The sequence below is a fragment of the Haliotis rubra genome, unplaced genomic scaffold, assembly GCF_003918875.1.
Source record: "Haliotis rubra isolate DU_JTF1 unplaced genomic scaffold, ASM391887v1 Scf86, whole genome shotgun sequence".
In the NCBI taxonomy this organism is placed as follows: domain Eukaryota; kingdom Metazoa; phylum Mollusca; class Gastropoda; order Lepetellida; family Haliotidae; genus Haliotis; species Haliotis rubra.
This window is the reverse complement of record NW_025767590.1, coordinates 1,024,214-1,038,756: the sequence shown is the minus strand read 5'-3', so window position 1 is coordinate 1,038,756 and position 14,543 is coordinate 1,024,214. Positions and strand designations below refer to the sequence as shown.

Below are 14,543 nucleotides of genomic sequence, written 5' to 3'. Positions count from 1 at the left end.
AGTAACATGGCTACAATCCATAAAAATTGCCATAAGATCTCATTTTAAGTTAAATCGATCTCTGACAATTGAAAAAGTCAAATGGCTCAGAAATATTACCTTTAGATAGTACACGATGTGGCTGGCAGTGAGGAGAATATTAAACAGGAATGGGAGGATTTACTACCATGTCTTGCACACAGAACACATGCAACTCTATCAACAAGGGGAAGTAACTGTGATCACTAGGAATGTATTGATCATCCGTGGTCAAATTTCATTACACCTCTAAATTCCATCTTCTTCAGTTTATAACTCTGTGAGCTTGGCATTTCCAGTCATTCCATTGAAGTAATTTTCACTTGAGCAAAATTCTTTTTCAGTTAAAGCCAATTTTAAAATTTATTACTGTCCCTTCTCAGAGCAATCCTGAATTTCATCTTGGAAAAACTTAATTAAGTAAAACAGCCAGGGTTGAATTTTTTTTCTTGGTTAAATCCAAATGATTGGAGAAGAAGGTTTAGAAGTGTGAACTCTTGTAGAAGTTGTCCGGGAAGTTCTTTCTGATTATATTTGAGTGATTTTGTAAAAAAATATTCTCAACTTGGAAGATTACATGAGGAAACAAAATCCAGCTGTATAAAAATCAGTACTGTTCCGAGTTTCGAATCCAAACGTAGAATTAAATCTCACAATTTGTATCAACCTGTCTCTCCAAATCTGCCGATTGTTTCTGGTAAGATGACTTTCTCTGATCTGCTTCGTATCACGATACAGAGTTTCTCCCTTTAGTGGAACATGGTGTTATTTCACTGGACTTGATCTCTGGTACCTGTAGTTACACATCGGTATGGAAGCTGTAATATAGGGAAACAACTGGGGATGATTTATTGTCCAGCGCCATTGTCTAATTGAAGTTCCTGTATTGAACAGATTTGTGTGCATGGATATAGTTAGTGTCTAATTGGTGGACTAAACAGACTTTTAAAATTCATGTTGAATTCTAGATTTGGGGACAGTAGGCCTAGTGGAGGGGCATAAGAATTAATTCCTTTGGGAGGGTTATAAAAATTGACTTTGTACGTAAAATATACAGTGCTCCTCAGCATCATGAAAATGTTTTCAAGGACATGGCAAGGTCATAAGAAAATGAGCAGAATCTTAGTGCATCACAAATATCTGACCCACCGAGGCGGTGGGGTAGCCCAGTGGTTAAGGTGTTTGCTCGTCATGCTGAAGACTGTAACAGGCCAAACTTTCACCCTGGCCAAAACTTCCCCAGGGAAACTTTAGCCTAGGCCAAAGTTTCGCCCCTTAGGCTTAATCTTCTAGGCCAAACTTTCCCCACCATTGAATCAACTATAAAGGCTACTTGTTTCCCATCCTTGTTCTTATACCAAAGGGGAGATTCTGGCCTAGCTAGGCTATTTCTTCCCCAACCGGGTTCGATTCCCCACATGGGTATAATGTGTGAAGCCCATTTCTGGTGTCCCCTGCCATGATATTGCTGGCAAAATGCTTAAAGCGGTGTAAAAACCAACTCACCCACTCTGCCCCCCCTACCCCTGTAACAAATGACAGGTCCCTCAGCAGGATTGTAGCATCCCAGCACTAGCAGCAGCAACTGAAAGAGGCAATTAACACTCCCTCTAACAGGGTCAATTTGTATGGCAATCTACTTCACCCTCGGCTGACATAATTAATTAATTCAGTGAAGGATCACTTCGCTAGGCTAAAAGCTCCTTGAGGGTCATATTGAATATTTACTGGTTTGAATAATTGTAGAAATGTCCACATTTAAGTAGATTTATTTGCATGTAACGAAAAGGGAAAATTGACAACGATTTTTTCTAAACCTTCGTACAGAATCATCTGCATCTAATGTGTGACAGTCCAAGTTCCACTGTTGTGTGAAATAAGAGGAACCATTACGTTATTGTGAACAGATTCCATCAGTATGATTTAGAAAAACATGTCAGCTTCTACACTTAATCTCTTGTAATTTAGTTATGGACCTCGCTACAACCATTTACCATTATTAATCAATATATAATGACCTCTGATGAGAAGACATTGAGTATGAATACATAATGTCATTTAGAAAGTGGTCAGATGGGACATATGTTATATCTGGGATTACGGTTTCTCAATAAAGTGTAGATTCTAGTACTCTATTGGGTTGAGTTGAACCCACAGTCTCACAGTCAGGCACCCGATCGCCAGCACACAAATCAGCAATCTAACCCACTCAGCCCCCTCAGACATTGAGGTCTGTGTGAAACAAAAGGTGCAATATGTCATTTTTTGTTGGTGACAGTTGCAGATTGTTTCAAAATTAATTCATTATTGATACCAACTATCCCAGATAATCTGTATTGCCTCAATTTTATTATCCTTTATGAGTTCATAAATTAAAAACTATAATCCGTTTTAAGTTCAGGATCAATGAACAATACTGTCGGAACATCCCTCCTTAAGTATATAGTCGTAAGGATGGGAAAGCCACAATAACTCAGTGCGCCTAGTGGCTGCAAGAGTTGTATGCTCCCCAGGGAGTTGAGATTGATAATACGATGTGCCTTTGAGATTGACATCCAATGATCGAGGGATAAATTACCAGCCCCTTGAGCATGTACTAGTTGCATGGATATGTGCGCTATATAAATATCCTATAATAATAATAATAATAAAAAAATCATAAAGTATATAGAGCACTGTCATGTCAAGTGTCGACCATATATGCCCACTCCGACAGGTGCCCCAACCAACCATTAGAACAAATTAAACACTGTGTGTAGTCTTTCTAAGAACCCTGTCAGAAAGTTTACATGACAACATATAGATTCTCTCTTTTTTTTCAACAACAAAAACCATCAGTCTGAATTGCACTGTAATATACAAGCAGATATTGACTTTTGACTCAAATCTAAGCTTTTGCATAGTTTTTATTAGCTCCAACTTTTCTTAACTTTCCAAGTGGCACTTGATACAATGACTAAAAGATACGACAAGTTTGCATTTGTACATAGTATTGTAAATGTATGCTATTATATATTCATTGATCATGGCCATGTGTGGCTAAATAGGGAATCTCACACAAGTGTCTTATGCCAAACCTGTCGTAACTCATTCATAATAGTTTAAAACATGATAAGGCTTGGTCTTAAGGGTGGGATTCTTATTATCCTATAAAATTGTAATGTTTTAGTTTTAAAACATATTGACCAGCGTGGGAGTAAAATGTACTGCTAACCAGCCTTAGTTGCCAAGGTATTAGGCCATTCATATCTTTTTCTATGGTTCTCATCTCCGGCCTCGACCAGCAAGAGTGCAGACAAGCAAAAAATAACAATTAAACATAATAAAATGAAAAAATGTTTTTCACTAAATGTGTAATCATGTTGTGAATAATATAAAGCTTAGTTCACCTGGTAATAGTCTTTTCCTTGGTTTGAGTCACTTTTTCTACAGAAACATTTTTTTTTCAAATGTAGACAAAGATTAAGCTGACCTGAATCTTTTCTTGAGTAGAAGGGAAGAGGTCTTGTTATCGCATCACGACAAAAAGTTCCAGTTGGAAAAACTGAGATAAAAAAGCTCTTTACTATTTCATGTTGGAGTGAAAATTCAGGATGGGCGGGAGATGGGAAACCTGGAAAATAAAAAAATTATGACAAAAGTGATGTCTTTAGACATCCTACTAGACAAGGATGTGACTGGTCTGCAAATCATTAGGATCCAATCCCTTATCAGGAGATACTGGGGGATATTATTTGATTGCACACAAATGACTCTTGCAACCAGTTTATTATAGAATATTGTAAAGGTCTGTCTGCATTCCAATCTCATGTGCCCACTTCAGGTGTCCCCCGCCATGATATTGCTGGAATATTACTAAAAGTGGCGTAAAACTAAACTCACTCACTCCAATCTCATGTTCCAGTACCGGCATACAGCAGCAAACATCGGGTGAAGGGAGCGAGATGGACGTACCCAGAGGACCTGGTGTCGGAGGTGGTGGATGCTGGGCAGGTGTTGGAGGAGAACGGCCAGGTGTTGGAGGATGAGAAGCTGATTGACCTAGGACAGTCGCCACCGCCGTACACGGAGAACAAGGAATACCTGGCTCAGATCAAGCAGGAGCTTGGCATGAAGGTACATAAGTTCTGCTTTGGGCTTCTTTCATGGGAATTGATTGATCTTTCGGTCATTATGTTTGGTTTAATGCCACTTGGAACAGTTTCTCCATTACATCATGGCATGTCACCGTTGTGAGAGGAAATCTTAAAATGATGCAGGTGTTTGACATTTACCACGTTGGTGTAACCTACCAGTATGGGTGCTGAAAACCAAGAAACATAATCAGTCATGGTGTCCCACGGATCACTGCCCGAAATCAATCACTGGAATGTATGGTCCAGGTTGAACCACTTTCAGGTTTCCATTATATAGCGTGAGTGATGTATTTAACAACTAACTAACAAACTCACAAACCGGTTCCCGAAACTGCTCAATGTTCACAATATTCTTTGGCTGAGTGGAAAGTGTGCCCTACTTATGATGGCTTGACTATATTTTTCATTATTTGGGTATGGGTTGAATATATTGTGACCAGGTGATATTTTAAACTAAACATCACATCAGCTGGACATAGTGTTAGATGCAAGTAGTAGTTATTCTTCTATTGTTTGCCGATTTTGGTCTTGTTTATACAACCTGTGCAAATCTGGTTTAATTGGTCTTCAGTAACCCATGCTTGTCGTAAGAGGCGACTGACGGGATCGGGTGGTCAGGCTTGCTGACTTGGTTGACACGTGTCATCGTATCCCAATTGCGTAGATAGATGCTCATACTGTTGATCACTGGATTGTCTTGTCCAGGCTGCATTATTTACAGACCACCACCATATAGCTGGAATATTGCTAAGTGCGGCGTAAAACTAAACTCACTCACTCACTCGTGTTAGTACATCTCCCGATTCTGTTTCAGTCTGAGGACCTAAATGAAACAGTTGAGACAGTCCAGCTTAACAAATTCCACAATGACAATGGTGATGTTACCTCCCTCGAAACTCCTTCTCACAACACCAGTATTTACGAGGAGGCGGTCACCTCCTTTGGCGCCACGAGTCTGGTTGCCGGTGACGACAGCACAGAGGAAAGCAGCCTCAACAGCTCGGCCAGCTCCCAGCACAACAGGCTCACTTTCCAGACATTCCTCAGCACTGCCAGTCATAATGGTACTGCTACAAATGTTCGGAAAACAGGATCTTTGACCAATGGTCATTCAGCATTTGAGCCATCAAGATTGGAGGAGATTCCGTCTGACACAGACAGTGGTTCTGGAGCAGATTTGGAAAAGAGGCCATTGTTGTCGTCGCAGAGCAGTTTGATTATGAATGGTGACACTCGGACAAGTTTTGATGTTGAGAGTGATGATACAGACTCGTGGGGAACGCCTCATGATAGCCCAGCTAAAGGGAAAATGAGCCAGGGAGGAAGTGGTGAGTTGCCAGATTCCTCCTGGAGTGAGGATTCGTAATAAATTTCAATGTTTGGATTCTTTAAGTTTACAAATGTTTATGTCTGTGTGTCTTGTATATTTTCCAAAGAGCATCTGATACTTGTCTCACTGGTGCAGAATCACCAATGCTAATGCTTACTTCCCACTGATATTCTGTAATGTTGATATTCTGTAAGTTTCACTGAATATGTGCAGAACATTACAAGGTTTTGTGCCTATCCTGGTCTTGTTGAAGTTGTGTCTGTCTGGAGAAACGTCATTGCTTCGGTATGGATGCTTCCTGTCACTGTCTTGGTGCTCTCTGTTACCCTCCTTTAACTCTTTGTTACTCTCCTGAAACTTCCTGTCACTGAGATGAAGCTCCCTGTTACTGAACTGACTTTCCCTGTCACTGATTTGAAACTCACCTGACACTGTCCTGAAACTCCTTGCTACTGACCTGAAACTCCCTGCTACTGACCTGAAACTCCCTGCTACTGACCTGAAACTTCCTGTCACTGACTTGAAACTCACCTGACACTGTCCTAAAACTCCTTGCTACTGACCTGAAACTCCTTGCTACTGACCTAAAACTCCTTGCTACTGACCTAAAACTCCCTGCTACTGACCTAAAACTCCCTGCTACTGACCTAAAACTCCCTGTCACTGTCCTGAAACTCCTTGCTACTGTCCTGAAACTCCTTGCTACTGTCCTGAAGCTCCCTGCTACTGACCTGAAACTCCCTGCTACTGACCTGAAACTTCCTGTCACTGATTTGAAACTCACCTGACACTGTCCTGAAACTCCTTGCTACTGACCTGAAACTCCCTGCTACTGACCTGAAACTCCTTGCTACTGACCTGAAACTCCCTGCTACTGACCTGAAACTCCTTGCTACTGTCCTGAAACTCCCTGCTACTGACCTGAAACTCCCTGCTACTGACCTGAAACTCCTTGCTACTGACCTGAAACTCCCTGCTACTGACCTGAAACTCCTTGCTACTGACCTGAAACTCCTTGCTACTGACCTGAAACTCCCTGCTACTGACCTGAAACTCCCTTGCTACTGACCTGAAACTCCCTGCTACTGACCTGAAACTCCTTGCTACTGACCTGAAACTCCCTGCTACTGACCCAAAACTCCCTGTCACTGTCCTAAAACTCCCTGCTACTGACCTGAAACTCCTTGCTACTGACCTGAAACTCCCTGCTACTGACCCAAAACTCCCTGTCACTGTCCTGAAACTCCTTGCTACTGTCCTGAAGCTCCCTGCTACTGACCTGAAACTTCCTGTCACTGACTTGAAACTCACCTGACACTGTCCTAAAACTCCTTGCTACTGACCTGAAACTCCTTGCTACTGACCTGAAACTCCTTGCTACTGACCTAAAACTCCTTGCTACTGACCTAAAACTCCCTGCTACTGACCTAAAACTCCCTGTCACTGTCCTGAAACTCCTTGCTACTGTCCTGAAGCTCCCTGCTACTGACCTGAAACTTCCTGTCACTGACTTGAAACTCACCTGACACTGTCCTAAAACTCCTTGCTACTGACCTAAAACTCCTTGCTACTGACCTAAAACTCCCTGCTACTGACCTGAAACTTCCTGTCACTGACTTGAAACTCACCTGACACTGTCCTGAATCTCCCTGTCACTGTCCTGAAACTCCCAGTTACTGTCCTAAAACTCCTTGCTACTGACCTTAAACTCCCTGTCACTGTCCTGAAACTCCTTGCTACTGTCCTGAAGCTCCCTGCTACTGACCTGAAACTCCTTGCTACTGACCTTAAACTCCCTGTCACTGTCCTGAAACTCCTTGCTACTGTCCTGAAGCTCCCTGCTACTGACCTGAAACTCCTTGCTACTGACCTTAAACTCCCTGTCACTGTCCTGAAACTCCTTGCTACTGTCCTGAAACTCCCTGCTACTGACCTGAAACTCCTTGCTACTGACCTGAAACTCCCTGCTACTGACCTGAAACTCCCTGCTACTGACCTGAAACTCCTTGCTACTGACCTGAAACTCCTTGCTACTGACCTAAAACTCCCTGCTACTGACCTAAAACTCCCTGTCACTGTCCTGAAACTCCTTGCTACTGTCCCTGAAGCTCCCTGCTACTGACCTGCAAACTTCCTGTCACTGACTTGAAACTCACCTGTCACTGTCCTAAAACTCCTTGCTACTGACCTAAAACTCCTTGCTACTGTCCTAAAACTCCCTGCTACTGACCTGAAACTTCCTGTCACTGACTTGAAACTCACCTGACACTGTCCTGAATCTCCCTGTCACTGTCCTGAAACTCCCAGTTACTGTCCTAAAACTCCTTGCTACTGACCTTAAACTCCCTGTCACTGTCCTGAAACTCCTTGCTACTGTCCTGAAACTCCCTGCTACTGACCTGAAACTCCTTGCTACTGACCTTAAACTCCCTGTCACTGTCCTGAAACTCCTTGCTACTGTCCTGAAACTCCCTGCTACTGACCTGAAACTCCTTGCTACTGACCTTAAACTCCCTGTCACTGTCCTGAAACTCCTTGCTACTGTCCTGAAACTCCCTGCTACTGACCTGAAACTCCCTGCTACTGACCTGAAACTCCCTGTCACTGTCCTGAAACTCCCTGCTACTGACCTGAAACTCCTTGCTACTGACCTGAAACTCCTTGCTACTGACCTGAAACTCCCTGCTACTGACCTGAAACTCCCTGTCACTGTCCTGAAACTCCTTGCTACTGACCTGAAACTCCCTGTCACTGTCCTAAAACTCCTTGCTACTGTCCTGAAACTCTCCTGTCACTGTCCTAAAACTCCTTGCTACTGTCCTGAAACTCCCTGTCACTGTCCTAAAACTCCTTGCTACTGACCTGAAACTTCCTGACACTGTCCTGAATCTCCCTGTCACTGTTCTGAAACTCCCTGTTACTGTCCTAAAACTCCTTGCTACTGACCTTAAACTCCCTGTCACTGTCCTGAAACTCCTTGCTACTGTCCTGAAGCTCCCTGCTACTGACCTGAAGCTCCCTGCTACTGACCTGAAACTCCTTGCTACTGACCTTAAACTCCCTGTCACTGTCCTGAAACTCCTTGCTACTGTCCTGAAACTCCCTGCTACTGACCTGAAACTCCCTGCTACTGACCTGAAACTCCCTGTCACTGTCCTAAAACTCCTTGCTACTGTCCTGAAACTCCCTGTCACTGTCCTAAAACTCCTTGCTACTGACCTGAAACTCCCTGCTACTGTCCTGAAACTTCCTGTCACTGACTTGAAACTCACCTGACACTGTCCTGAATCTCCCTGTCACTGTCCTGAAACTCCCGGTTACTGTCCTAAAACTCCTTGCTACTGACCTTAAACTCCCTGTCACTGTCCTGAAACTCCTTACTGTCCTGAAACTCCCTGTCACTGTCCTGAAACTCCCTGCTACTGCCTGTCCTAAAACTCCTTGCTACTGTCCTGAAACTCCCTGTCACTGTCCTGAAACTCACTGACCTGAAACTCCCGGTTACTGTCCTAAAACTCCCTGCTACTGACCTGAAACTCCCTGTCACTGACCTGAAACTCCCTGCTACTGACCTGAAACTCCCTGTCACTGTCCTTGTTTCTGTTCACAGAGCACAGTTTTGGCCTCTTGAGCCCGGATCTCCATTCTACATCAGACCTAGATCAGCAGCAACTCCTTGAGAGCTTCGGCCTCCACAGCCCTGATGACATCCCCCAGGAGCTGATCGATGTCCTCAACGACCCTACCAACATGAAGGGCCAGAGGGTTTACTTCGACCCTGATATCATTGGTAATGTTGTCTGTTCTTCATACCACTTCCAGTCTTTCTGTTGCCTTGAAATATTTCTCCATCATATCATTGTCACAACTGCCTTCCAAAGGAAAAGCAAACATTGAATTTAATTGGAAAAATAATGGAATAAATTAAAACTAAGACGGGAGGTCCTTTACATTATTGGATCTGTTATCATTGTGATACAGTTTACCTTTTTGAGGTTAAAAGTTATAATATCCTGATGGCAAATCTTTTTATCCGCTGTTGTAAAATTTACATTTGATGTTGGCATGGAGACAAACTTCAGATAAATACATGGACCTTGTAAATTGACTGTATGTCTTTGATGCTTTGATTATTTTAGGGAAGGGAAAGAATGTCTACATTGATCATGAGATCACAGGTAGTATTCTGGTTAAAACATGCATGATTCTGGGAATGGAGTTAAATAGTTAGCTTGTACATAGACTAAGAGGTAGCCATTAGCAGCATCATATATGCAGACTGCCCATATACAGCCACACAGGAGGACCCTCACTCACACAGGGTGTCTTCAGTTTGGTCTTCACCTTCTGTGTGTACAGGAGAACCAAGCACAGAATGATTATGTTTCACAACTGGTGGCCCAGTTGTCAAGGTGCTGCAATTTGATGTACAGAGTTGTCTCCCTTCGGCATGTCAGGAACTGTAATCTTTGGTTAAGAATACATCAGATTTCTTGTCAGCAGTATTCCCTCGCTTATGGCTATTATTTAATGGTAAACCTCTAAAGACAGTGCAACATTTATGGCTTTCCTCCCAAATTAAGCAGAGATGCCATGACATAACTGAAATTGTTGAAAGTGGCATTGAACCCAGCTCACTCACTCATCAACTATGTGCATGCTTGGCATTGGAAATAATACACAGCAACTTGAGTGATATTGTGCCTTCTTCTTTGAGCCTAGAGCATTTCATCACCATATAAACAGTCAAGGATTAGGGGTATTATATGGAAGTGCTTTGCATACTTATGCATGGGTTTGCAGACTGTTTTGAAGTAGGGTTTAAGAAACTGTATACATTTATATATTTACAATTGCCTTATCAGCTGTACTTTGTACATTGAACATGTGTATTGTGGAGATTGCTATATGGTCACATTGATTCCAGTTACAGATGTGTAGCCAACAGTGTGCGAAATAGTTTCCAAATTGTGTTACCAAGTCGGGCTAGCTATGCCTGAAAGTTACTAGCCCACAAAATAGTTCACTAACTTGAGCCCGAAATTTGAATGTAGAAACTGAGCAAAAGATTACAAAAATAGATGAGAATAAGATATTATCGGCATGACACGGGTTTCATCATTAAGCTGCTGATATGAACATTTTTTGTCAGACCATATAATCTTGCAGGATTTAAAAGTTTATTATTGCTTAACAAGTCGGAGAGACTAAAACATTTACAAAAAGACCCCATGAAAATTTGCTAGCCAGTCAGGCCAGTGACTGTGGAGACTTACTGGCCCAACTGGATTTTTACTAGCCACAGGCTAGCGGGCCAGTGACTATTTCGCATACTGGTAGCCAAGTAGATAGTGTGTTGCTGGAATTAATCTGCTTCCTTCTCTGATATGAAATAATTCCTGGAGGCAATTTCAGGACAGTCTTTTGAATTATTTAAATGAAAAGTACAGATTTAGTTTTCAGAGTTTATACGAGTGCTTGAGTACAGTTGGGATTTCATCATTTACAAGGTTATTTTTCTGTTTTCAGATCTGACATTGTTTCCACCACCAGTTACACCTGAGGATGACAACATAATAGACTTTACCATGCTAGCTCTACCTCCTCCAACATTCACACCCAAACCCGGGGGTGACACAACTCTCTACCTCACTGCCCCTCTCCAGCACTGCAACACCAGGTAAGATGGCATCGTAATATCTCACATTCATACAAAGTAATGGTTGGATTACATAACCCAGTTTTACAGACATTGACGGCCTTCTCATAATGTCTTCTTTCTTTCAGGACAACCAGTGCCCCTTGCACCCACCACTTCGCATAAAGTATCAAGACCAGCAAGACCAGCTCCCCCTCCCCCAGTCCGTGCGTCACCACAACAGAAGTTGGCTAAATCAGCAAGTGTTGGCCATTGTCCTGACTTCTTTGACAATGACATCGATGAGCTCATAGCCAGATTCACTGTGCCTCCTCCACCTTCAGAAATAGATAGCGAGGCATCAGATCCTCTCTCACAGACTTGGCATGGTGCCCGGCCGAAGAACCCAGTGGAACAGGCGACATTGGACATGAAGATGGTGGAGGATGAGTTTGCTTCACTGATCATACCTCCTCCACCGGAGAGTTCTACACCCAGCACTGAAGACATTCCTGTTGTTCCTCCATTCAGTGATGAAAAGGCTGAAACCAAACGGAAAAAATTCCGACATAAACGTTCGTCATCTGTAGATGTTAGTTCCCTACAACTAGCTAAAGATTTTCTTGCAACGAATAAAAGCAAATCTGTGGATTCCTCCCAGCCAGGTGACAAGACAGGGGATAAATCAGTGCATAGACAACTTGAACCCCCTTCATCTTTGGGTCAGGTCAGCAAAGTTTCAGGGAAAAAGACTGGCATAGCTGCTGAATCTCCAGCAACTGTGTCAGAAAAGTTGAACAGTTTGTTAGCGTCACTTCCTCGTGTTGAAGGGGCTTCGTGGACTGGATCATTAAGACTTCACCGGAGCTCCTCTCTGGATATTTTGGCGTCTGCTGAGTCGGCCATGTTGAAACCAGGCCAGCAGAAGGCTGCATCACTGAGAGTGCTTGCTCCTAAGAGGACCAGTAGTGTAGACAGAATTCCACTGTCGCAGCTGTTTATTCCACCGGAAAAGACAGAGCAGCCTGTGATTTCCAAAGCTCGGTCTTTTGACAGTGCACAAAAACCTTCCAAAAAGGAAAGTGAGGGGTCTGAACATTTTGCATCATTAAAAGCCAAATTAAAAGCTTGTAAAGATGACCTAATACAAAAGTCCAACCGGAGCAGTTTTAGACTGAAGAAGAATAAATCTGAAAGTAGTGAAAATGTCAGCAAAGAGATGGGTGATGAGGGGAAGAGTTCGCTTCGAAGAACAGGATCCTTTTCTGACCTTGTTGCGAGATTTAGTAAACGTGGTTCCAAAGAAAATATTAAGAAATCCATGAGTCAAGATGGCAGTGGAGACACAGATTCAAACTCAGATGGTTCCCTGACACCAGTCAGTGATTCAAAGAAGTCTATGAAGATGATTGAAACTCTGGCATTACCCCGGTCAACAATCCTCAGACCTCCAAATGTAACCAACAGTTCTGAGAAGGTGGGTTACTTCCCTTGTCTATCTTGCCACTCTCCTTCCTGCTTAAACTTTTCTCTTCATGTTACCTTCATTGTAATATATTTTATTCTGATTGTAATATATAGCTTATTTCTTCTTATAGTGAACAGAAACATTACTTTTCTTGGTATCTTCTTTTGATTTTTGTGACTTCATTCTTGTGTTTTCAACAGTTTTTTTTACTCTTATCCATGTGATAAACAGGTAAATTTGTGTCAGGATTTTGATGTGTGTCAGTTGTGTGTCACTTAACATATTTTGTGTGATTAACAACCTTGGTCTAAGAACTAGATACTCATATCTGTTCAGTTTCAAGGTTGTGATGCATGTCCTTTGATCTATAACCATGTCTGTGAAACTAGGAGATGAGATGTCGTTCAGGGTAATCACTGTGTGTGTGTGTGTGTGTGTGTGTGTGTGTGAGAGAGAGAGAGAGTAATGGTGTGTGCGAAAAAGTGGTAGGTAGAATCACATTATCACATGTCAGCAACTTTTCTTATTTTTTTAATTTATGGAAGATAATATGATCAGGAAAGTGTCTTATTTCCTGGATGAAAAAGATAATTTATGAAAATCTGGTCCAGGTTTGATTCCCCACATGGGTACAATATGTGAAGCCCATTTCTGGTGTCTCCTGATGTGATATTGCTGGAATATTGCTAAAAGTGGTGTAAAACCAGTCAGTCAGTCAGGTTAATATATTTAATTGTGTAGTTGTTATTAAGCAAACCTTACATTTCATGTTGTGTGCTGTGACAGTGCTAGATGCATAAAACATGATACAATCCTGACACATTTTACCTTCTGTTATTCCATGTTTACCATAGTTTTACCTTCTGTTATTCCATGTTTACCATAAACCTGGTTTTTCAGCTGGATTCCACAGATAATGATGATGATGATGATAATGATCAGGTAAACACGGGGACATTGTCCGCCACACCAACTGTTCATGCATGCAATGACGAGCCGTGTAAAGTTAACACCAGCCGATAGCACCACTGTTGTCGTATGTTATTGTACAATTCTCAGCATGGGTATCGCAGCAACATGCATGTGGCCATGGATGGGGCGGCAAGTACCTGCATCAATCGGGGGCAGTTCCATCACACAGCACCCTTCACAATGAGTTCTTGTTGCCATGACAATCATGAATTCCCTTTCATAAAATGTCTGAAAAAGTGGAGTAATATATTTAACAGCACACAAAGATAACTGTTTTTACTTAACAATATTTTGAATCATTTTCAGTGTATACAGTTCAAACTGAAATCTCTTTAGAGTTAGCTTTATAGCTATAGTCCTTTTTGAATTTATTCCTGGAGTACTTTTTTTAATAAATTCTTGGGACATGCTCTTCAAGGTGTTCCTAGTTCTACAGTTATCACCATTATAACATGCCATTTTGATTGTCATCAGCCGGAACTACTTTGTTCGAGGGACCTTACAGTTCCACATGCTTGCCTTCTGAGTGACGTAACCATTGACGCTATCAAGAAAGATTAGCTGCGATACAGTTTTTACTTTTATGCATAGAACATTTTTGCAAACCAATTTGTTTTGGCAGGATGAAATAACAATGAATATATATTTGTGTAACATTTTTTATATCAGCGTACGTTTCTTTAGTATGTCGAATAGGTGTGGACAAAGTAGAGTATTAAATGGGGATGTTTGATATTCTCGACAAACATGGCTTTAACCTCGTTATAAGGGTTTTGAATACAGTTCACAGTTGTTTCATTTGGTTTGAGTGTAATATTTCATCTTTTATTGATAACAATGAAGCTAACTATTTTTGTTCTATGATTTGGTAACTCAAAAATATAAAAAAGTGCAGCTTTACAAATGAAGCCGACTGAGGTCATTTTAAGTCATGGTTTGAAAATATTTGGTGAATTTTACTATTTGTTTTATTTTCAACAA

At 41.8% G+C, this 14,543-nt stretch overlaps 1 protein-coding gene across 1 annotated transcript in view; it reads left to right on the top strand.

The window, feature by feature from the left end:
- Window positions 1–14,543, top strand: part of LOC124262878 — a 237,732-nt gene that overhangs the window by 208,138 nt on the left and 15,051 nt on the right. Inside the window, exons 15-21 of the mRNA XM_046697461.1 lie at window positions 3,923–4,134; window positions 4,969–5,482; window positions 9,095–9,274; window positions 11,014–11,164; window positions 11,202–11,206; window positions 11,272–12,599; window positions 13,491–13,612. Coding sequence (XP_046553417.1) covers window positions 3,923–4,134; window positions 4,969–5,482; window positions 9,095–9,274; window positions 11,014–11,164; window positions 11,202–11,206; window positions 11,272–12,599; window positions 13,491–13,612 — 2,512 coding nt within the window. The remainder of the gene's footprint in view (window positions 1–3,922; window positions 4,135–4,968; window positions 5,483–9,094; window positions 9,275–11,013; window positions 11,165–11,201; window positions 11,207–11,271; window positions 12,600–13,490; window positions 13,613–14,543) is intronic.